General features: G+C 49.7%; 2 protein-coding genes across 3 annotated transcripts; one reads left to right on the plus strand and one right to left on the minus strand.

Annotated features, from left to right (window-relative positions):
• Positions 1 to 3: 3 nt before the first annotated feature.
• Positions 4 to 8401, minus strand: COQ9 (coenzyme Q9). The gene is made up of 9 exons (XM_030470834.1): positions 8298 to 8401; positions 7113 to 7284; positions 6385 to 6520; positions 5898 to 6040; positions 5549 to 5633; positions 4255 to 4359; positions 2276 to 2431; positions 1770 to 1823; positions 4 to 108 (listed from the first exon to the last, which is right to left on the minus strand). The coding sequence occupies exons 1-9, from the start codon at positions 8359 to 8361 to the stop codon at positions 73 to 75; spliced, it is 951 nt and encodes a 316-aa protein (XP_030326694.1). The 5' UTR covers positions 8362 to 8401; the 3' UTR covers positions 4 to 72.
• On the plus strand, positions 8320 to 17805 carry CIAPIN1 (cytokine induced apoptosis inhibitor 1). 2 transcript variants are annotated; one of them, XM_030470835.1, is made up of 9 exons: positions 8320 to 8464; positions 11691 to 11866; positions 12659 to 12811; positions 14307 to 14383; positions 14633 to 14801; positions 14993 to 15066; positions 15395 to 15510; positions 16047 to 16116; positions 16597 to 17805. In XM_030470835.1, exons 2-9 carry the CDS (start codon positions 11710 to 11712, stop codon positions 16705 to 16707), a joined length of 927 nt encoding a protein of 308 aa, XP_030326695.1. In that variant the 5' UTR covers positions 8320 to 8464; positions 11691 to 11709; the 3' UTR covers positions 16708 to 17805. The 2 variants fall into 2 exon arrangements, with proteins under 2 accessions (XP_030326695.1, XP_030326696.1); XM_030470836.1 differs by having other exon boundaries at positions 8387 to 8459.
• Positions 17806 to 20530: the final 2725 nt, after the last annotated feature.

Raw genomic sequence — 20530 nt, forward strand, 5'->3', positions numbered from 1 at the left:
TGCTGCGCTGCAGAGTTACTTTATTGGTGCCGGGGAAGGGCCGGAGCCGCTCCCGCGCCGCCGGGTCTCTCCTCACCGGCGCTGGTTCAGCCCCGCCAGGTTCTTGATCTGCGGGGCAGAGGGAGAAGCGGGTTCAGTGCCGGTACCCCGGAGAGACGCCGCTCTCCCCGAGGTACGAAGGGTCCTGCCCGGCCCCGGAGGTTTCAGCGCCGCAGCTGCTGCAGCGCTGCTGGGCAGCAAGTCTGGCTCCAGAAGAGCCGCGAGAGCTGGGTGAGGAAGGGAAGACGGCTGCATGCCTGGGGCGAAAGGCACCTTCCTTGGTGAGAGGACAGAGGTGAACGCAAAAGATGGGGGCAGAAAAATCACCCTGGATCCAGCCACAGGCATCCTCTGACCTGAACTTGCTTCCCAGGCCAGGCGGTTTCAGCTTGGTTTGATTTTACTGTGAGGGTGGTGAGGCCCTGGCACAGGTTGCCCAGAGAAGCTGTGGCTGCCCCATCCCTGGCAGTGTTCAAGGCCAGCTTGGATGGGGCTTGGAGCAACCTGGTCTAGTGGAAGGTGTGTCCCTGCCCGTGGCAGGGGGCTGGAACCGGATGAGCTTTAAGGTCCCTTCCAACACAAACCAGTCTGTTGACTCTGATTCTATTTTTGCGGCCACGTAGACTCTGACAGTGAATTTAAGCTTTTGAGGGGCTCAGCTTGCTCGTCCATTTTGCAGAGACCTGGAGAGCCCTGTCCAGCTGTGCACTCACTCCTCCTGTGCAGCACCCTTGGACGTAGGAAGTTCTGTTAAGGACTTGTGGCCCACAGCAGTTAATGTACTGGGATAATTTTGCCCTAAAACAAGCTGCCTGCAACCCACCCGCCATCACGAGCAGCCCAGTTCCTCCTGTTCATCTGCACAGTGGATCTGCTGATGTGCAAGAGCACACATAGAGCTTGAGGATGCCTCTAGTGGAGGGTCCTTTTGGCACACGCAGGTGTGAAAGCAAGGAGAGGCTGAGAAACACTGAAGATATTAAATGATTCCACCATAACTGCAGGGGGAAGGAGGTGGGAGAAATTCTTGAGAACTGTTTCATACACTAAAAATTATTTCTAGTTTATGTTCCAGCCTGTTTGTCTTGTATTGGTAAATTAAAACAGATTTCTGATAACAAGGAAATCACTTTGCTGCTAAATGCAATGGGAGTTGTCCAAAAATAGAATCACAGGGAGGCCCTGAAGCCCTTCAAAACCATTCCTGGGTACAAGAAGGATTGTTTTGTATTCCAGAGGAAAAGCAGCTCTCTCTGCATGGACACAAAGCAGTCCAGGATGCTACCAAAAAATGAAAGATTCTTGGAAGGACACTGCAGTCAACTGGAACAGCCTGGGGACGTCACCCTGCTGTGGCCTGGGTACAGATGCCATCTCCCAAGTGTCCATGGGGGCATAGGCCTTCTGTCAAGATCTCCAGTGCAGGGACTGGCAGAGGAAGAGATCTCTTGAGAAGTGATGGAGAACAGTTGTATTTATTCTGATCACTTGTCTCTCATCCCTAAAACTCACCCTGCAGCTTCAGACTTAATTTTTTATGCTCTATTACAAGTTATTTCACCCCAAAACAGTGAACTAAGACCAAACTACCCAGAAAACCATTCTTACATGTAGTTATGAAAGAGTGTTCATTTTCATGCTGTATTCTAGATTTGGGAGGAAAAACATGCTGAAATTCAGCATGGAAAGGTAGAGAAACAATTCTGCCCTTACAGCCCTGCATTACTTACAGTAACTGCAGCTCCCATCAGGCCCTGGGCAACTGCTTCTCCTGTTGACCGTACCTAGAAGACACAAGGATAACACCAACCACCTTTTGCTTCCTTTTGCAGTTACACTTGTGGCCACCCAAGCACAGAGATGTAATGCACAATAAAAATGTATTTACTACGAAACGTTCTGACAGAAGCCAAGCATTGCAGACAAGTGATAGCCAGAGATTAAGAAACATGGCAGACATTTCCTGGGAATATATGCCTCCAAACCACAGGGCCAGTCTGACAAAGAAGGCATGTAATTTTACCAGAAAATACATGTTATTTTACTAGAAAATGCCATTTTACTAAAGGATGTATTGCATTTATTGGTGTTGAACCAACCGCATTTATGCAACCACCCATCAGTGCAAGGTGGTCTCTGCAGCTGCATGGTCTGTGTGACTGGGAAGCCAGGTCTGTCTGCAGGTGTATGTGGGGAGAAGGGGGATGCTGCATGTGTACCCTGCCCACAACGTTACCCGATCAGCTGCACTGCCCATGCTCATGGCATCAGCTACTCTGTCTTCCAGGAAGCGCCAAGTCTCCTCAAAGTCAGGGGATGAATCCTGTAGCATCACCAGTTCGGTGGTGTTGTAGATGCCAGTGAGCACAGCTCGACGGGTGTACCAGTTAAACTGCAAGGGCAGGGAATGAGAGAGAGGGGAAGGTGTGACCTGAATGCAGATCAAGGATACAGCTCACGAAAGCAGACTGGAGAACGGCAAACAGCATTCCAACTGCACATTCTTTCCCCACTTAAATTACGTCTCTGTGATGCAGTGGGCCACCAGCCAACACAAAAAACTGATAGCACAGCTGCTCCTGTGGCACCAGACGGAGGTCAAGTACGGCATCTAAAACTGCTGAACAAGATCCCCAGCACCTGCTGCTGGCTGCAAGGAATCCTCCTTTCCCTGCCTGCGAGCCTGAGTGCACCGTGCTCATCTTTGCTTTACAGATGCCTAGTAGGCAGTGCAAAGATCTGAGGTGAGAAACAGCTATACTGATTGCTGAGCTGCAGTTTGCACCAGATACAAGCATGAAAAAAGGGAACAAATGGGACAGAACTGTGCAAGACATCACACAGAGATACACGTTTCCCAAATCCTATCATTGAAATACCAGTACTGCCTGCTAACTCACTAAATACATCACCACACTGCTGGCAGCAGTGCCGTTGGATGTGTTACAACAACAGGTTACACAATGCAAAGAGGCAGAAATAACTCCAACTCTTCAGTCTTTCCAGTTGCACTTGAACTGCTAGCAGACAGCATATATAACCACATTTAAAAATGAGGCTTCCACTTCATTTTCTGCTATCACCTGGAAAAAATACTGGCTTTTCCATTCATGACTACAAAGCAATAGAAGAAAGGAAAACACAGGCCTTGGTTTTGAAAACAAGCTGGATCGAAAGGTCTGCAGTGCCTGCACCACGATGAGGGAAGAAACTTAAGGGATGCTGCCACTTGCAGCTGCATCTCTAAGGTGCCCGAGACCAAACACTTTCTGTTGATTCTCCTTCTGCTCTGAAAAACCCACCCAAAGGGGTCTCTGAGGCACTGGCATACTCTACCGAGCTCCTTCTGTGGCGAAGAGGGGTCCACCACAAGTGACACTAAACCTCTTTACTGGGAAAGGAGGAGTGGGCTGAGCACCACAGCTTCCCAAAGGAAACTCATGTAACTGGCACAAAGGTGCCAACAAAAGAACCTCTCCTAATCCGTGCATCTGTGAGGAGACTTCAGGAACAGCTCAGTGCAGACACCGACTGATACATCAATTGGACTTTCATAACCCAAAGGGACTTGCAGTTCCTGATGCAACCACAGTCTTTCAAGTCTCTTCTGGTTTATTCCTTTAATTTTTCTGTCATCTTATTTATTTTTCACTGCAGTAGCTTCTCTTTTATACAGAGATAAAAGAAGCTTATTAAAGTACTTTGTTAACATGGTTCATTCAGATTTTCCCATTTCTCCCTACACCTATATGAATTAAAGTAATTTATTAATTGCTTTAATTAAGGTTATAATTTTCTTTTATTTCCTGCTAGAAAGATGAAAGCTTTAATAAGCTGCTGGTATTTTTGGGTAGGTTCTTTAAAGGTTTTCAAGTCAAATCTGCAAATGCTACTGCTGGTGGAAGAGACATGTGACAGAGACACACTGCTCACGCACTGAATACAGATCAACGTCTTAGGCTCAAAATCACAAGAATTTTGTCTAGGAAGGTAGGGCCTTTAATTTGCACTAATCTCATGGGCACTAATTTGCATTTAGTCCTATTGGCTCCTAAAACTCTTTGGAAAGGATCCTTGGGTGCTTCTGAAAATGTCTTCCTCATTCAACAACAGGATCGTTTCAAGAGAGACATGGCCCTACACCTGCTTCAACCCATCATTTTGCTCAGGTGCTGAGGGCTAGCACCAGCCAGTCTGCAAGGCACCAGGACTTACGTCTGTGGACTGGTCTCCAGCATACTGCCAGATATCATCAATCAAGCTGGCGAGGAGGTTAAGGCTGGAAGGGATGTTACGTGGGAGCAACAGGATGCTCAGAGCCTGCAAAGGAAACACAGATAAATGGGAGAGACGAAGAAAGAAGAACGTAACATTAAAGCAGACCAAAAATGCTCTGTTATCTTTGCCCTGCTGCTGACTTGCCTCCAGCTCCCAGTGACAAGTCCTCCCAGCTCTTTTCAGTTAGCACTGGCCTTTCAAAGTGGCAGGATTTGTGGGGAATATGTGTGGGAACACAACTGGCAGCTGAGCTCAGGCCTTAGCCTGTGCTGGAGCCCCATGCCCCCAGCTCAGCTCGAACCCCACTGTGTTGCCTCTCCCAAGCTGCCTCTCCAAGCATGGAAATGCAGCACAGCACAGCCTGAGCTGACTCACACTTGCACTGTGCCCCTACGGGCAGCGAGTCAAATCTCTCATTTCTCTCAATTTGACTTTGAACTCAAAGCAGCCACCAAGGGCAGAATAGCCACTCATAATGGCCCTACTGGGATCCCGCAGCCTTTGAAAATAGTAACACAAGACCAGGAGAGTCATAAACCACCCACATCCCTCACAAGGCAAGTTATGCTCATCTGGAACAAACCCATGAATCCTGTCTTCTCTGTCTGTAAGGAATGCAGGATGCAGCTGCTCAGAGGCCAGCAGTGATTCTGGACAAGAGGCTGACTTTGCAGCAGTCTCTGCAGCCCAAGGTTGGGAACTCTTTGCTTGTTACTGTGGCCACAATTCAATTCCCTTCCCACCCTGGAAAGAACGGCTTGAGACTTAAATCTGAAGTTTGAAGCATGGACCCCTCTCAGTTCACAGATCTGCCCTCAGGTTGCCAAGGGTTTGTCACTCACACGCTGGGCAGGCAGTTTCCTGCAGCAAAGCAAAAGTTCTGTATTCCCAAGTGTCAGGAGATACTGATGCAGCCAGAACAATACTGCAAGGAGCCTGACTTGCAGTGACACCACAACAGGACTGAGCAGACATGGCTCATCCTCTGGGATCCCAGATGGTGAATAATGGAGCAGTTTGCCTTTCCAGAACTGCAAGAAATTGTTGTTCTAAGGACACCTGTAACTGCTTCCTTCAAGGCTGCTCTCCTCTTGAAGGCTACAGATCATGTGAAGCCAGTGAGGGTTTCATTTACAACCCTGAACTACTCTGGTGGAGAGACTATGTTGAAGGTCACAGAGTGTTTAAAACACACATGACAAATGAGACAATCTTGATATTCATTTTATACCTGGGGCCATTTCTCAATATATGGAATGAGCATCCTCAGTCTGGCTTCCACAGCATCTTTCAGGAACTGATCTGTAGGCTTCTTCCTGGGTAAGGAAAAACCCCAAATGTGAAGAACATCCAAATTAAACTCAATTCTGAACTCAAAAGATCAATTGCTTGCCTGCCACAGCAGTAAATATGTGAAGTATTATGTATCCTTCATGCCTCTGGTATCTCAACTCTGTGAGGATGGTTTTATTTGGCTAAATTGATTTTTAACTTAAAGTGTCTGTGTCCCAGGTGGCCTCTCTGTCTATCCAGTCCCCAGAGTTTGCCAAGGAAGATGTCTTTTCATAGCCAATACTCACTCTGCTTCGCCCAACTGCACTAGCTTTTGTTCCTGCTCCAGCAGCTCAGACAGCTTGGTGTTGCACTCAGACACAAAGTGCAGGATCAGGTCACTGCCATCACTGTGAAACATCCCTGCTGCAGCAACAGAGAGACCCAGGGTCTATAGGGAGGAAGGGAGAAAAAGAGACAGGTCATACACTGCTAAGCAGGATCCAGCTGGGAAAAGTGTTGTATTTCTTTTGTGAACAAAGTTACATGAATTTAAACAAAGCAATGCTGCATTAAAAAGTACTTCCTGTACATGTTTTCCTCTCTTTAGGATCACTACTTTACAGTGTGCCTTAGTTTAACTCTGACAGGGTTATCCTGTAGTAGCTGGGCCGCATTCCATTTGCTGACTGGGGTGCATCGCCCAAGAGTATGTGGGGGAAGCATGCAGGCCTGGCTGTCTGAACTTCAGCTTCATCCAGTTTTCAACTGGTTTGTTGCTTCTCTCCCACATACCTTGGCTCCCTCTGCAATGGCTTCTGCAGTCCAGCCATGTTCAGGCACAAACTCCAGCGCTGCTGTGAGGATTCGGTGCTGCAGCTGCTCCTCGCTCTCATAGTCCTCAGACTCCTGGCCGCCCTGGCCAGTGTAACTATAAGAAGGTATTGTTATAGTGAGGGAATGTTACCATCAAACACCAGCAACCTGGACTCTGCCACTCACTCACTGCCACTGCTGGGTGCTGGCATGCTTTTGAGATCTGCTTAGTATAATTCTCACCTCCTCCTGTAAAATTCTTTCCCTTTCCAGGAAAAGGATTCTTAATGAACCTTTGCCAGAAGAGAAGAGAAAGACACAGGAGGGCTCAATCTAGGTGCCTACATGGAGACCAATCAGCCTCAGTTTTCCCCTCCTTTAAAAAAAGCTAAACTATAAGCTTGTCCAATGGGGACTCTATAGTTACAGGCATATGGATAATAGTCCATATTTTGTGAGGATTTACACAAAAATCCAGAAGCAAAGGCTTGCGCTTTGCAGACGAGAGAGGTTCCCTCTTGAAAGCAAATTCCATCCTGTCTCCACACCAGACATTGGAATTTCCACTGTCTCAGCAAATCAGCTCTCCAGCTGCTGCAGTCTGAGGCTCCATTAACTCTGGATCTTCTTGTCTCCAAGCTTCAATGCAAGTTTCAGGAAAACAAAGCCTATCGGCAGGACAGCACTAAAAATAGCTAGTGAGTTACCTGGGGCGAGTGCCTTGAGGTTCCTGCTCAGGCTGGTGATCAGCTGGATGTGAATCGAACTGATGCTGAGAGGAAGATGCTAATGGCTCCTTCTTCTGCTCACTGGAGACTCTCCTCAGCACGGCTGAGGCCTGGAGAGCATGCTGTGGTGGGCAGAGCTGGCACTGGAGCTCTGAAAGGGAAGCCAAGATTCAAATGTCTGCTTCCAACAAGAGGAAGCACAGAAAATTAAGGTGAAGCAGAGAGCTGCGGTAAACCCAGCTGAAAAGAACAGAAATGTATAGAAAGTCTATTTTTACACTTTTGAGAAGCATCCCTCTCAGCTGAGCTCACATTTACCTGGTGAAAATAAAGCGAAAATGTTTTGTGAGGAAAAGAACTGTGCAGGTGGCACATACAGCAAACAGAAACGAGTTTCCCAGTCTTGGACTGGAAACTAGGCACACAAACATGCCCTGCCTGCCCTGCAGTGTGCCCGCTCTCTTTTTTGGTCCCTGACAAAGTGGAGGAGTGAGAGGAGTTAAGAGGAAGGCGCTGACCCTTGAGCCTGGGACAAGAGGTAGGTAATACCCTGGAGAGTGAGCAGTGTTAGAAGACACAACCAAGATCACGACGCGTGTTTCTCAGGTGACTCAAAGGCCACAGAGCTCTTGATTATGGCTGCTCTGTGAGAATTTATAATTGAACTGCAGTGAGGTTCTGGGGTCTTTTTTAATAAGCTTGGGTTGTATGGCCCACTCTTAAAAAAACCATCACCAAACTCCTCCTCAACCCTGCTCCCAGTTCCCTCGAACACCTTGTGCAGTTTCAGGGCCTGGAAGGTGCAAGGGACTTTGCTCCCCAAACACACCCCTGCGGGCCAGGCTATGGGTCTCCAGCCTACCCACGCAGGGTCTGCAGCCACCTGCCTTATGCAGGACTAGGCCTGGCCCTGAGCCTGGAGCTGCGCCTAGGGCTGAGCCTCGGGCCGGACCCGGACCCGGACCCGGACCCGGACCCGGACCCGGACCGGAGCCTGGCGCAGCCCCGCACCGCCCCCTACCGGCGCCGCTCCTCTGCCCTTCACATCACCTTCCCCGCCCGGCCGCGGCCCCGGCCCGGTCACGGTGGCAAGAGGACGAGCACGCCGCCTCCCCACCCCCCAGCCGCGCCCTCCGCGCCCTCCGCGCCCTCCCCGCCCCTCACCCGCGCGGCCCCGCCACAGCCGCCAGCCCGGCCGCCACAGGCTTCTCGCCGATGCCGCCGCCATCTTGGAAGCGGGCAGCAGCGCGATTACGTCACGACGCCGGGACGCGGCTGTGACGGCGTCAGACCGGGACGAGACGAGACGAGGCGAGGCGACCTGGGGTGAGGAGAGGCGTGCGCGGCGGGGGGCCCGGGGGGGACGCGACGCGACGCGACACTCTTGCCTGGAGGCCGAAATGACCCTTTTTGTCCTTAAAAAGGGTCCCCGGAGGCCGCGCCAGGGGTGGCCGATGCGAGCGGGCGCGAGGGGGTGTGTGTCAGGGAGTTCCCGTGTGGCGTTCCCGCCCGTATGTTGTCCCTGTTCCCTGTAAACCGTTCCCGGCTCGGAGATCCAGAGGTTTCTTCTGCCCTTCCTCTACGCGGGGCTGTGTTTAAGCGTTCTCCTGCCGCAGGGCCGGTGTCCGCGCCTGGAAGCGGGTTGAGGTGCGTCAGGAAGTACGAAGCTTGGCAGGGCCGAGTTTAAACCCTTCCACGGTAGTTTGTTAATCTGGTGAAGTTGGCAACCTCCAATATTATTTGCAGGCGTTTTGGGCAGCGGTGTTCTTCGAGGACTGGTGAATGTGTGTGGAGTTCAGATAAGGCCCCCTTTACGCTGGCCCCAGCCCTTGGGCCTCCTTGGCGTGGCACAGCCTGGTGTAAGGCGGGAGTCCTCCTCGGTGTGGCGGGTGGGCTGGTGTTGCCATTGGTGCAGTCTGGGCTCTGGACTGATCTTGAAAGGTCACAACCTGCTGTTCTGAGAGGAAGGTGTGTCTTTGGATTCAGCTGTGCCATGTTAGCCTAACAGCTTATGTATCTTTTGAGGTTTTCAGCCTTCTTCGTAGGAAAGATGACATTTTAGTGGGATTAACACGTGTGGTTACCAGTGTTAGTGGCAGTTCTAGTTGCTTAGCTTGTGTTGCATATGCGTGGCAGGCCAACTGTGAGGTGCTAGAACCAGTAGCACACATCCAAGATCTTCCAGTCCTTACCTGGTTGGTGTTGTGGGCTGCATTAGCACAAATTCCAACCAGAGTGGGTCAGACAAGCTGCAGAGTTGTTCTGTTCTGAACAGCACATAGAGCCATAGGAACCATGTGTCAAAATCCACTCCGCACCTGTCTGCAGGCAACTGAGTTGAATCTGTCACAGCGTACTCGTAAGTTATGCTTTCATGACAACATGGTGGCAATAAGGCACTACCCAGGGTGTGTAATGTAATGATTTCTGGTGAGGACTTTGCTTACAACAGGCTGTCTCAAAGCAAGCGTGTGGCTTGTAGCTGATTGAAGGTACACTGGGCAGCTAGTGTGCTCACTCATGCTCCCTGTTCTCTGTGCTCATGTTAAATGAGAAGGAAAACAGGTTTGTATTGGAGGAGTAGAGTGAAAGAGGCTCAGTGATTGTTCCTGTAGCTGGTGCTGCTGTGAGTACAGGTGATCATGACATTGCTAGAGTGTGGATTTTCTGCAGGGTCTGTCGGGAATCCAATTTTTTATAAAATATTAGTGTAGACAGGTTTCTCAAACCTGTCACTTTCTGTTGCACTCACATTCTGTTCCCCTCTGTGCAATTGCTCACCCAGTGCCACCCATGAGTTGAGAGTCTCAATCTGGAATGCTGGGAAGGCTGAAAATTGCTTTTCTTTTATTCTTTTCCCCTCCTGTACTGCAGAGGTAGATTCTGCTAGGTCAGATTGCTCCTGAGTGGGAGAGACAAGGCAGTGTTTAATGTCAAATGGAAACTATGCTGAGGCACGTCAACACTAAGGGGGCAATTGGTGACAGCCAGCGTGGCTTCATTAAGGACAAATTGTGCCTGACTAATTTGGTGGCCTTCTATGATGGACCACTGCGTTGATGCATAAGGGAAGAGTGACTGACATCATCTACCTGGACTTGTACAGTTAGACACTGTCCCACACAACATCCTTATCTCTAAACTGGAGAGACATGGAATTGATGGATCCACCTGCTGAATTGGCTGGATGGCCACACTCAGAGAGTTGTGGTCAACCGCTCAATGTCCAAATGGAGGTCGGTGACAAGTGGTATCCCTCAGGGATTGTTGTTCAACATCTTTGTCGGTGGCATGGACACTGGGATTGAGCACCCTCAGCAAGTTTGTGGTGACACAGCTGTGTGGTGTGGCTGACACACTGGAGGAAAGGGATGGGATCCAGAGGGACCTGGACAGGCTGGAGAGGTGGGACCGTGAGAACCTCCTGGAATTCAACAGGGCCAAGAGCAAGGTCTGCCCCGGAGTCAGGGCAATCCCAAGCACAGCTCCAGGCTTGGGGAGGCATGATATAGCAGCCCTGAGGAGAAGGACTTGGGGGTATTAGGTGACGAGAAGCTCCCCATAACCCGGCTTCAGTGTGCGCTTGTACCCAGATGCACCCCATGTGCTGGGCTGCACCCCCAGAGCGTGAGCAGCAGGTCGAGGGAGGGGATTTCCCCCTCTGCTGTACTCTGCAGACACCCATCCTGCAGTCCTGCATCTAGCTCTGGACAACACCACAAGAGGGACATGGAGCTGTTGGAGCGAGTCCAAAGGAGGCCACGGAGATGCTGCACGGGCTGGAGCAGCTCTGCCTGGAGACAGGCTGAGAGAGCTGGGCTTGTTCATTCTGGAGAAGAGAAGGCTCCTTAAGGGGAGACCTTAGAGCAGTTTCCAGTGCCTAAAGGGGCTACAAGAAACCTGGAGAGGGGCTTTGGACAAGGGCCTGTAGGGACAAGACAAGGGGGAATGGCTTTAACCTGACAGAGGGGAGGCTGAGATGAGCTCTTAGGCAGAGGTTCTTCCCTGTGAGGGTGCTGAGGCCCCGGCACAGATTGCCCAGAGAAGCTGTGGCTGCCCCATCCCTGCCAGTGTTCAAGGCCAGCTTGGATGGGGCTTGGAGCAACCTGGTCTAGCGGAAGGTGTCCCTGCCCGTGGCAGGGGGTTGGAACTGGATGAGCTTTAAGGTCCCTTCCAACCCAAGTCTGGGATTCTATGATGAAACAGTTGTCACTAGTCCGGAAATTCAGAAATCCTGTGTATGTCTCTTTTTTTTTTTCAGGTTGGTTTTGTTTGTTTTGGATTTTTTTTAGGCATGGCCTGCACTCACCCTGCAAACCTAGCCTCTTGACTGCAGAGAAACTGAATTATGCCTTTAAGTGTAGCTGTTTCTGAATGTCATGTTAATGCTCAGCTTGGGGGAATTCTGCTGCCTGTCTCCAAAAAATAATCTCTATTTATTAAAAGAAGTCAAGGTTCTGTGATGAAGTCACAGTCCACAGAGGTTCATGCTGAGCTTGGCAATAACCCTTCCTCTGTGTCCCTCCCTTGTCCCATTCCTCTCTCTGCTTCTGTCAGGTTTGCTGCTACTGTGGACATGGGGGAATATGGAGTCACACCAGGCCAGCGCGTGGCCATCATCTGGGACAGCTCTTCACCCGTGGAAGCCCTTAAGGAGTTGGTGGATAAAATTCAGGCATTGGTGGGAGCTGATAATCGTGTCTCTGTGGAGAACGTCAACCAGCTGTCTCAGTGTAAGAATGAGCTTCATTTTTCACCCTTTCATTAAAGGGAGAGGGTGCTTCTGTTGTGTGAGCTGACATCTCTGGGGCCCTAAAACAAGAGGGACGTGGAGCTGTTGGAGCGAGTCCAGAGGAGGCCACGGAGCTGCTGTGAGGGCTGGAGCAGCTCTGCTCTGGAGACAGGCTGAGAGAGCTGGGCTGGTTCAGCCTGCAGAAGAGAAGGCTCCGGGGGACCTTAGAGCAGCTCCAGTGCCTAAAGGGGCTGCAAGAAACCTGAAGGGGGGCTTTGGACAAGGGCTTGAAGTGACAGGACAAGGGGGAATGGCTTTAACCTGACAGAGGGGAATTAAGATGAGACCTTAGGACCTAAGTTCTTCCCTGTGAGGGTGGTGAGGCCCTGGCGCAGGTTGCCCAGAGAAGCTGTGGATGCCCCATCCCTGGCAGTGTTCAAGGCCAGGTTGGACGGGGCTTGGAGCAACCGGGTCTAGTGGAAGGTGTCCCTGCCCATGGCAGGGGTTAGAACTGAATGAGCTTTAAGGTCCCTTCCAACCCAAACCAGTCTGGGATTCTGTTTTCTTCCCTGGTTTGTAAGTCAGCACTGAGAACAATGATACTGCTCTTACCACCAGCAGTACAGCAAAGGAAGTGATACACCCTGGTCGTGCTTCCTCTGGTGTCTTTAATCAGTTATGGCTGTTGTACACAAGCATGAGGGATGAGGAAGGAGGTGGAACAGATGTATAGATCAAAGCTGTGTGTGTAAATGTGTAAAATTGTACCATCTTCCCCTTTCTTTCTTTTCAGCTGCTCACAAGGAGTCCAGTTTTGATGTGATTTTCTCTGGCATGGTACCAGGCAGTACAGCTCAGCACAGTGTGGAGGTGCTGGCAGAAATAGCTCGGATACTGAAGCCAGGGGGCTGTGTCCTCCTGAAAGAACTGGTGGTTACGGAGTCAGGTGAGAGAATCCACCTCAGCCTTGCTTTCACGGCAACATAGCAATTCTCGTAAGGATTAGGCTGAAATGGAAAGGACAGGAACCCTGACTGATACTCAGAGATGTTCACTCTCACACACTAATCTGAATAGCAAGGGGTTTATCCTATGTTTAAGCTGGTAGCCATCCAAGATATTTGCAGTCACTCCTCCACTATGAAAATCCTAGAATGGTTTGGAAAGGATCTTAAAGCTCATCCATTCCAACCCCCTGCCATAGGCAGGGGCACCTTCCGCTAGACCAGGTTGCTCCAAGCCCCATCCAAGCTGGCCTTGAACACTGCCAGGGATGGGGTGCTGATAGAAACTGCTGATAGGCTTGTTCCTAAACTACCTTGAAAAGGCATTTGATGTTAAATAGGTGCAGATGTTGTGTTTCCAAGGAGCTTCTGAAGTGATTTTAAAAACAGGTGACAAATGCCAAGAGAGGCTGCCCCAGAAGCCAGCTGAGAAATAGGTATCCAGAAAAGTTACAAGTGTTTGGACTTAAGTTTTAAGAGTAAAACCAGAGCATGTACCAAGGGGCAGCTGGAGGAGCACATGAGGAGGCGAACATGAGATTATTTCTCTGTCTTGTACTTGACCTGCATTCAACTTTGCTGGCACAGGGAGCTGGTTCAGGGTGGAAGTGGGAAAGAACACCCCATGTGGTAAAAAGAGAAGCATCTGTGCTGATGACGTTTGCACTGGCACAATCTGCAGTGCTGAAAAGGGTGGTGTGAGTGGCAGCAGAAACGCCTTCTTCAGGTTGGGAAGATTTGCCAATATTTTGGAGCTGGCAGTTGCTCTGTGGTGCTAGTGGTATCTTAGGGGCAGGGTGGAACACTTCTGGGACACAACTAAGAATGTGCAGATCTGGAGGAGATGAGGTTTCTTTTTCTCGAAGTCAGGCTGGAATTTGGTGGACTTGCAATAAAGAGTAAGTGGGACTAATGAGAGAGGGTGAATGGATTCTGTTCAGCACAATCCTGTGCCCCAGCAAATAAACCTATAATGAGTTTCTGATTAAACAGTGAATGTGTAAGAGCTTTTGCCTGCAAGAACAAGGCTCTTGACTGTTGCTTCTGAATGAAATGTTCATTTAGGAGCCCAAGTTTTGAAAACCTCATGAGTTGTTCACTTTAATATGTAAAAATGTTTTAGGGGAATGTTGTTGTTTGGATTTTGGGGTGGGGTTTTTTCTTTTTTTGATGCGTGTTAATTGGGTCGAGGAAGGTTTGGGCATATATAGAACAGATCTGGAGCTAGAACAGCTTTGTCACCCCAGGCTGTTATTTTAATGAACAAGCTGCTTACTTTCTTTCTGGTTTGCTCTTGCTGTCAACCAGAAAAGGCCCAATTTTAAAGCAGAGATTTTGCTACAGCAGTTCCCTCTAAAGCTCTTGCTCTTCCAGGTTCCTCAGTGACCTCTATTCTTGTTCTTTCCTTCTCCTACTTCTTGCTTTTGTGTCTTCCAGGAAACAACAGCAGAATCAAGACAGCAGCCAAACTCCTCACAGCTCTGACTCTCTCTGGGTTGGTGGAAGTGAAGGAGGTATGTATGTACTGACCACTTCCAGAAACTCCCTCGTGATGTAGGTAGTGATTCCTGGGGACTTGCTTGGTGACAAGGGGTTTAGCTACCCTGGTTTACTGTAAACGTGCTTGGGCACTGCCTGCCACAGACATTAGTTACAGCAAAGGTAGTGGTTTTCTTTAGGACTGAAGATACTGATTGTCTGTGTTCACTGGGATGCTGGACTGGGCCTCCTACAATGTGGTAACCTAAAATCTTATGTTGCAGCTGCAAAAGGAAGCATTGACCCCAGAGGAGGCTCAGTCAGTCCAAGAGCATTTGGGTTACCAAGGCAATGATCTTCTCATTGTTCAGATAGAAGGCAAGAAGCCCAATTTTGAAGTGGGATCCTCAAGTCACCTCAAACTTTCCTTTGCCAAGAAACCTGGTGCTTCAGGTAAGGAGTGGTGCATGTTACATGTCTGATTGCCTGCAAGCACACTTTGGAAGAGGGAGACAGCTCACCCCAGGAGTGCTACAGTAAAAACCTGTGAAGTGGGGCTTTTCATATTTGTTTGAACTATTTTTTGGGAGTAGATAGGGCAAAGGCTGGGGTAACTACTGTTTCTTCCTTTGTTTTGGCTCCAGGAAAACCCTCTGTGGACCCAGCCACTGCCAAGCTGTGGACGCTCTCTGCCAGCGATATGAATGATGAAGAGATGGTTGGTATCTGGTGTGGTTTGTGAGGCTTTGCTGCTGTTCCTTCTCTCTCCTCTTCTTTCCTATTCGAAGTAGTTTCAGTCATGCCTTTTGGGAAGCTTTACAATTTACGAGGTAGAAAAGCATCCCTAGGGCAAAATACCTCATATGTGAGGTCTTGAGAGCTAAGTGGCGTAGTGAGGGTGGAGGGGAGACACAGGTAAGGGGGCACAGCTACAGCACTTTAATGTTAGTGCTACAGATAGCACCATTTCTTTGGACATAATACAGCAATGGCATTCCCTACTGACAAATCGGTTTCCTGCATGTTCTCTTTCCTGTTGTTTTCAGGATCTTTTGGACTCTGATGAGCTGTTGGATTCAGAGGATTTGAAAAAGCCAGATCCATCGTCCCTCAGAGCTCCGTCCTGCAAAGAAATGGGCAAGAAGAAAGCCTGCAAGAACTGGTCAGTGCTGGAATTAGCATATTGGTGAACCTTTCAATTGTAACATTAAACTCTTAGAGTTGGATGGGTTTTAAAAAGATTGTGGGCAATTTGGTGTTCTTCAGAGCATAATTCTCTTGGTTCATGTCCTTTCTTAATTATTTGAATGTAAATCCAAATGCAGTGAGAATTGACTAGCTGCCCCAAAGCTGCTACAAATTACCACACTGATGTGACCAACAGCCTTCCTGAGGCTGGCTACGCAGTTTGTGCAGCCTTGACTAAAACCCTGGTTTCTCAGATCTGAAGGAGAAAGAGCACACATAGCAAATGCCATAGAGTCATTTCCCACTCGGTTTAAAGGTGAGGAGTGTGCTTCAACATTTGTTATACAAACTGTGGTGTTGAGGAACAAAGTGAAGAGCAGGAGGGTCCTGGAGTCAGCTGTGTTGTGTGGCAGAGCGAGGGCTGTTGCATGTGAGTAGGGCTGGAAGGAGTGTTGGTGACTCACAACCCTTAAACAGAAAGGTGCAGGTGACTTCTTTATTTTTCTACAGCACGTGTGGCTTAGCTGAAGAACTGGAACAGGAGAAAAAGAGCTCACAGCCCAAATCTGCCTGTGGAAATGTAAATAGTAATTTTTGGTTTTATGCTTTGCAGGGCATGATCTCTATCTAAGAACTGTGTTCTCTAGTGAGTGCTCCCTAGGCTAGCGTACCTCTCCCAAACACTGCTTGTGCTGCTTCTGCCATTTCTGCCATTGCCCACACACGCTGCACCACAGCGCCTGTCCCTGTGGGAGTCAGAGTGAACAGTGAACCTTCACCTCACAGGGCAGGTGACCTTACGTGAGGAAGCCCAAGGGGATTTGGGGGCTGCCCCAGCCCAGCATGCAGCCATGTCTGGGCACACTGTCTGGGGGGAAGCTCGCACAATGCCCTGCACAGCTCTGCTAACCAGACCTGCCTTGGGAAGAGGGTAGAAGGGAAGTGTTTTCTGTGCTGACATGCTGAGGAGCCTGTCATCTCATAAGCTGGAAAAACCATATCCCAGGGGAAGAGAACTGAAAATTGCTGCTGGTTACAGAAGGTGCTTTTCTCTTGGCAGTGCTACCTGGGGGATGCGTTCCGCTGTGCCAGCTGCCCTTACCTGGGGATGCCAGCCTTCAAGCCTGGGGAGAAGATCCTCCTGAAAGAGAACCAGCTGCATGATGCCTAACCAAGACATCTCTGGATGTCCCATGAAGGACTCCTCTGCATTTTCATCAGTCTGAGGTTCTTCCTGCAGTCCTCCTCATCCTCTCAAATTCATGCTCTCCAGCCAATATTTCTTGTGGGAAGGACACTGTAGGCACTGACACTGCTGTAAGCTCATCACTTGTAATCAGCCTTGGGATACCTTGATAATCTTCAGTGACAAGTGGTCTCATATGTATTAGACTTCAGCATGTTATCCTTTGTTTTAGCTGGCTCAACTTGATACTGGGACACTGACCATCACAGCATATCCCACCAGCAGACAGAAGTAGAGTCAAGTGTCAGGTTGACCTTGTGTGTGTGTGGCAGGACTCTACTTCTCCATGCCTATGTTGTACAGCTTTAATTTGTCCTGATTTTCCCTGGTGCATCAGCAGTTCTGGCTCACTCTCAGGGAGACACTGGGCTCCTGCTCTCTTTGAAATGTCACAAGCCAGGAGCAGGGAGTGCATTCAGCAGCACGCCCTGCTAAATTGTGCTCTGAGCAGCCTGTGTGAACTCCTTGGTGAAGTCTGGCAGGCATGATGAATTTCAAAGTGTTTTGGGAGCTTGACCCCACCTATTTCCATCAAAATGACAAAGGTTCAGTCCCACTGAGAAAACTCTGGCTCTTAAGGCAGGGAACAGATAAAACAACATCTGCCTGTCCTCCCACACCCTTCTGTCCAGCTAAACTGATAACACAAGGGCAATGTGAGCCTGCTGCCTCTCTCTGTGGCTACCAAGTCAGTTACCTGCAGTGTCCAATAGGTAAGAACACAGCAGTAATTAACTTCTAGACCATCTGCTCCCACACAGCAAGATACTGAGGACTCTATTTAATAATTTGTGTGATCAGTGAAGCACCCATGAGGTGCAGGGTGAGGAGCTGCTCGTTCTGGGCTGCTCACCCAGGGCGAGAGAAGAGGAAAACCCAGTGCTGGTGTCTCTGGGGGATTGCTTTGTTGGGAGCTCTTGCTCTACAGGATGCGAGTGCTTCTTGGTGCTACCTGAATTACACACTGAACTCGAGGGGAGCTGGGATGAAAGGCTATGCTGTTCTTGAAATAAAAGTGACTGATAATAAAGTGTTTGTTTACAGACTAGTGGTTGGGGCATTCCAAGTGTGCCTCTCCTTTTAGTCAGCCTCTCGGTGAGTTCTGGAACTGTTTAAATGTTGGTTGGTTCTTGGAGTTCTCCATAAACTGTTCCACTGAAAACATGACTCCAGTACATGATGCCCACTGGGAAGAACAGAATCAAGCTGCCCAGGTTAACTTTTTTACTTGGTCTAGATTTCAGAAAGCAGCTTTCTCCTGGTTGAGTAAGGAGGCGGCTTGCAGGGAGAGAAGGGAGGGAGCCCTTGAGGTGTGCAAAGCACCCAGTGTGGCTCTAGAGGCAGGTGCTGCAGTGTGAGCTGTGTAGTACTTACCTGGGAGCTGGGGGGAATGTGACGGACTGGAGGCAACAGACCCTTCCCCACCCTCCTGCCTCTGTCATCAGAACAACTGCCAAGCAGACATGAATCTTGTGATAAACCTGTCCAACAAACCTGTTAGTGCTCCTACCTTGTGATCTAAAGAAATGGGTAAAAGCCTCTGTGCACGTATGACCTTTGGGGGCTTATTGCCTTTTTTCAGCCTCCCTGATAGCAGAAGATCGGATCTCTGCAAGTCTCCATGTGAGAAGTCCCTGATAAGGGCAGCCCTTAACCTGAACTCCACTTTCAGGAGTAAATAAGAGGGGAGGAGGCAGCAGCAGCTGCTTTTGTTTTACAGTGATTCACTCTGCTGCAATTTAAATAAGATGGAAACACTTTCAGATACTGCTGAGTTCAGTTGATGAAGGTTAAGTCTGTATAATCTTGCTTTCTTTAAACAGTGTTACTTGCTCTTGCTGTGCAAGAGGCCTTCAAAGGGTGAGTGTTGGGTAGGGGAGCATCACCTGGGGGAAATATGCTTCTATCCGGCTGGTTTTGAGGAGTATCTTACAGGATCATGGAATCCCAGGTTGGAAGGGACCTCAGGGATCATCTGGTTCAACTTTCTAGGCAAAGCATGATCTAGACTAGATGGGTCCACACTGTCCAGCCAGCTCAACAGTATCCAGTGTTGGGGAATCCACCACTTCCCTGGGGAGATTATTCCAGTGGCCCATTGTTCTCATTGTGAAACATTTTCCTCTTGTGTCCAGTTGGAATCTCCCCAGGAGTAACTTGTGCCCATAACCCCTTGTCTTTTCCATAGGACTCCCTATAAAAAGGGGGTCTCCATCTTTGTGGCCACCCTTTAAATACTGGCGCAGGGGGACAAGGTCTCCCCTGAGCCTTCTCTTCTCCAGGCTGAACCAACCTAGTTCTCTCAGCCTTTTCTCACACGCTGCCCAGTCCCTGGATCATCCTTGTGGCTCTTCTCTGGATGCTCTCCAGCCTGTCCACACCTTTTTTATACAGTGGGGACGAGAATGGAGCACAGCATTCCCTGTGTGGCCTGACAAATGCTGAGCAGAGTGGGACAATGACATCTTTATCTCTGCTGGTGATGCCCTTGTTGATGTTCCCCAGCACCCTGTTGCCTTTCCCTACCGCAGCCACTAACTGTTCACTCCTGTGGAGCTTGTGACCCTCAGAGCCTCCAAGTCCCTTTCCCCAGCACTGCTCCCAGCTGGGCAGGAGGATGTGAAAAACCGCGTTGAAAGCCTTGAAGAAATGCAAGTGGACAACGTCCACCGCTCGCTCCATGTCAGCTAAGCAGGTGACTTTGTCATAGAAGGTGATTGGGTTTGTCAAGTGCAATTTGCCCATAGTGAATCCTGTTTGCCCCTTCTCTCATCTGCTACACCCTCCATCACCCTACTGGTCCTCCCTCCTCCTTCCACTTCTACTCCTTATGTCTGGCCATCCACCATGCACCCAGGAAGGTGGCACTTGACCCTAGAGGGTGAGCAAGCTGAGGCTGTGTCTAGGATAGAACTGAATATTTCAGTTGGAAGGGACCTACAATGATCATCTGATCCAACTGCCTGACCACTTCAGGGCTGACCAAAAGTTAAAGCATGTTATTAAGGGCATGGTCCAAATGCCTCTTCGACACTAACAGGCCTGGGCTTTGACCACCTTTCCAGGAAGCCTGTGCCAGGGTTTGACCACCCTGTCGGTAAAGAAATGCTCCCTTAATATCCAGTATAAACCTCTCCTGGTGCAGCTTTGAACCATTCAGGGAATCCCAGACTGGTTTGGGTTGGAAGGGACCTTAAAGCTCATCCAGTTCCAACCTCCTGCCACAGGCAGGGACACCTTCCACTAGAGCAGGTTGCTCCAAGCCCCTGTGTCCAACCTGGCCTGGAACACTGCCAGGGATGGGGCAGCCACAACTTCTCTGGGCAACCTTTCCCAGGGCGTCACCACCCTCACAAGGAAGAAACTTCTGCCTAAGATCTCATCTCAATCTCCCCTCTGTTAGGTTAAAGCTATTCCCCCTTGTCCTGTCCCTACACTGGGAGGTTCAGCTGAGGACCATGTAGGAACCAGGCTGGCAGTGACTGTGGCACTAAGGACTTGTCCACCAGCACTCAAAAACACCATCACGGTGGATGTGAAGCTTGGGGACCACATCAGGCAGCAACTCCTGGGGAGCTGCAGAGACCTCCCTGGCTGCACTCCCTCGTACTGCTCTCCTCCAGGTTGGATGGCTCCTCCAGTCTCCCCACGTGCCTGCTGCTATGATTCTGCCATTAAAAAACCCACCATGCTGGGAGAAGCAGCACTTTTACTTCTGTTTCTCTGCCTGAATAGGCTTCCTCCATGT

This window comes from Strigops habroptila, chromosome Z (assembly GCF_004027225.2).
Source record: "Strigops habroptila isolate Jane chromosome Z, bStrHab1.2.pri, whole genome shotgun sequence".
Classification (NCBI taxonomy): Eukaryota; Metazoa; Chordata; class Aves; order Psittaciformes; family Psittacidae; genus Strigops; species Strigops habroptila.

Excerpts from the sequence above, each read along its gene's own strand:
- COQ9 (XM_030470834.1), bottom strand. The coding sequence starts at position 8,361 with ATGGCGGCGGCATCGGCGAGAAGCCTGTGGCGGCCGGGCTGGCGGCTG. Across the intron at positions 6,521-7,112 it reads CCTCAAGGCACTCGCCCCAG|TTACACTGGCCAGGGCGGCC; the intron begins GTAACTCACTAG and ends ACCTTCTTATAG. Across the intron at positions 109-1,769 it reads TGATGGGAGCTGCAGTTACT|ATCAAGAACCTGGCGGGGCT; the intron begins GTAAGTAATGCA and ends TCTGCCCCGCAG.
- CIAPIN1 (XM_030470835.1), top strand. The coding sequence starts at position 11,710 with ATGGGGGAATATGGAGTCACACCAGGCCAGCGCGTGGCCATCATCTGG. Across the intron at positions 14,802-14,992 it reads CAAGAAACCTGGTGCTTCAG|GAAAACCCTCTGTGGACCCA; the intron begins GTAAGGAGTGGT and ends TTTTGGCTCCAG. Across the intron at positions 15,067-15,394 it reads ATATGAATGATGAAGAGATG|GATCTTTTGGACTCTGATGA; the intron begins GTTGGTATCTGG and ends TGTTGTTTTCAG.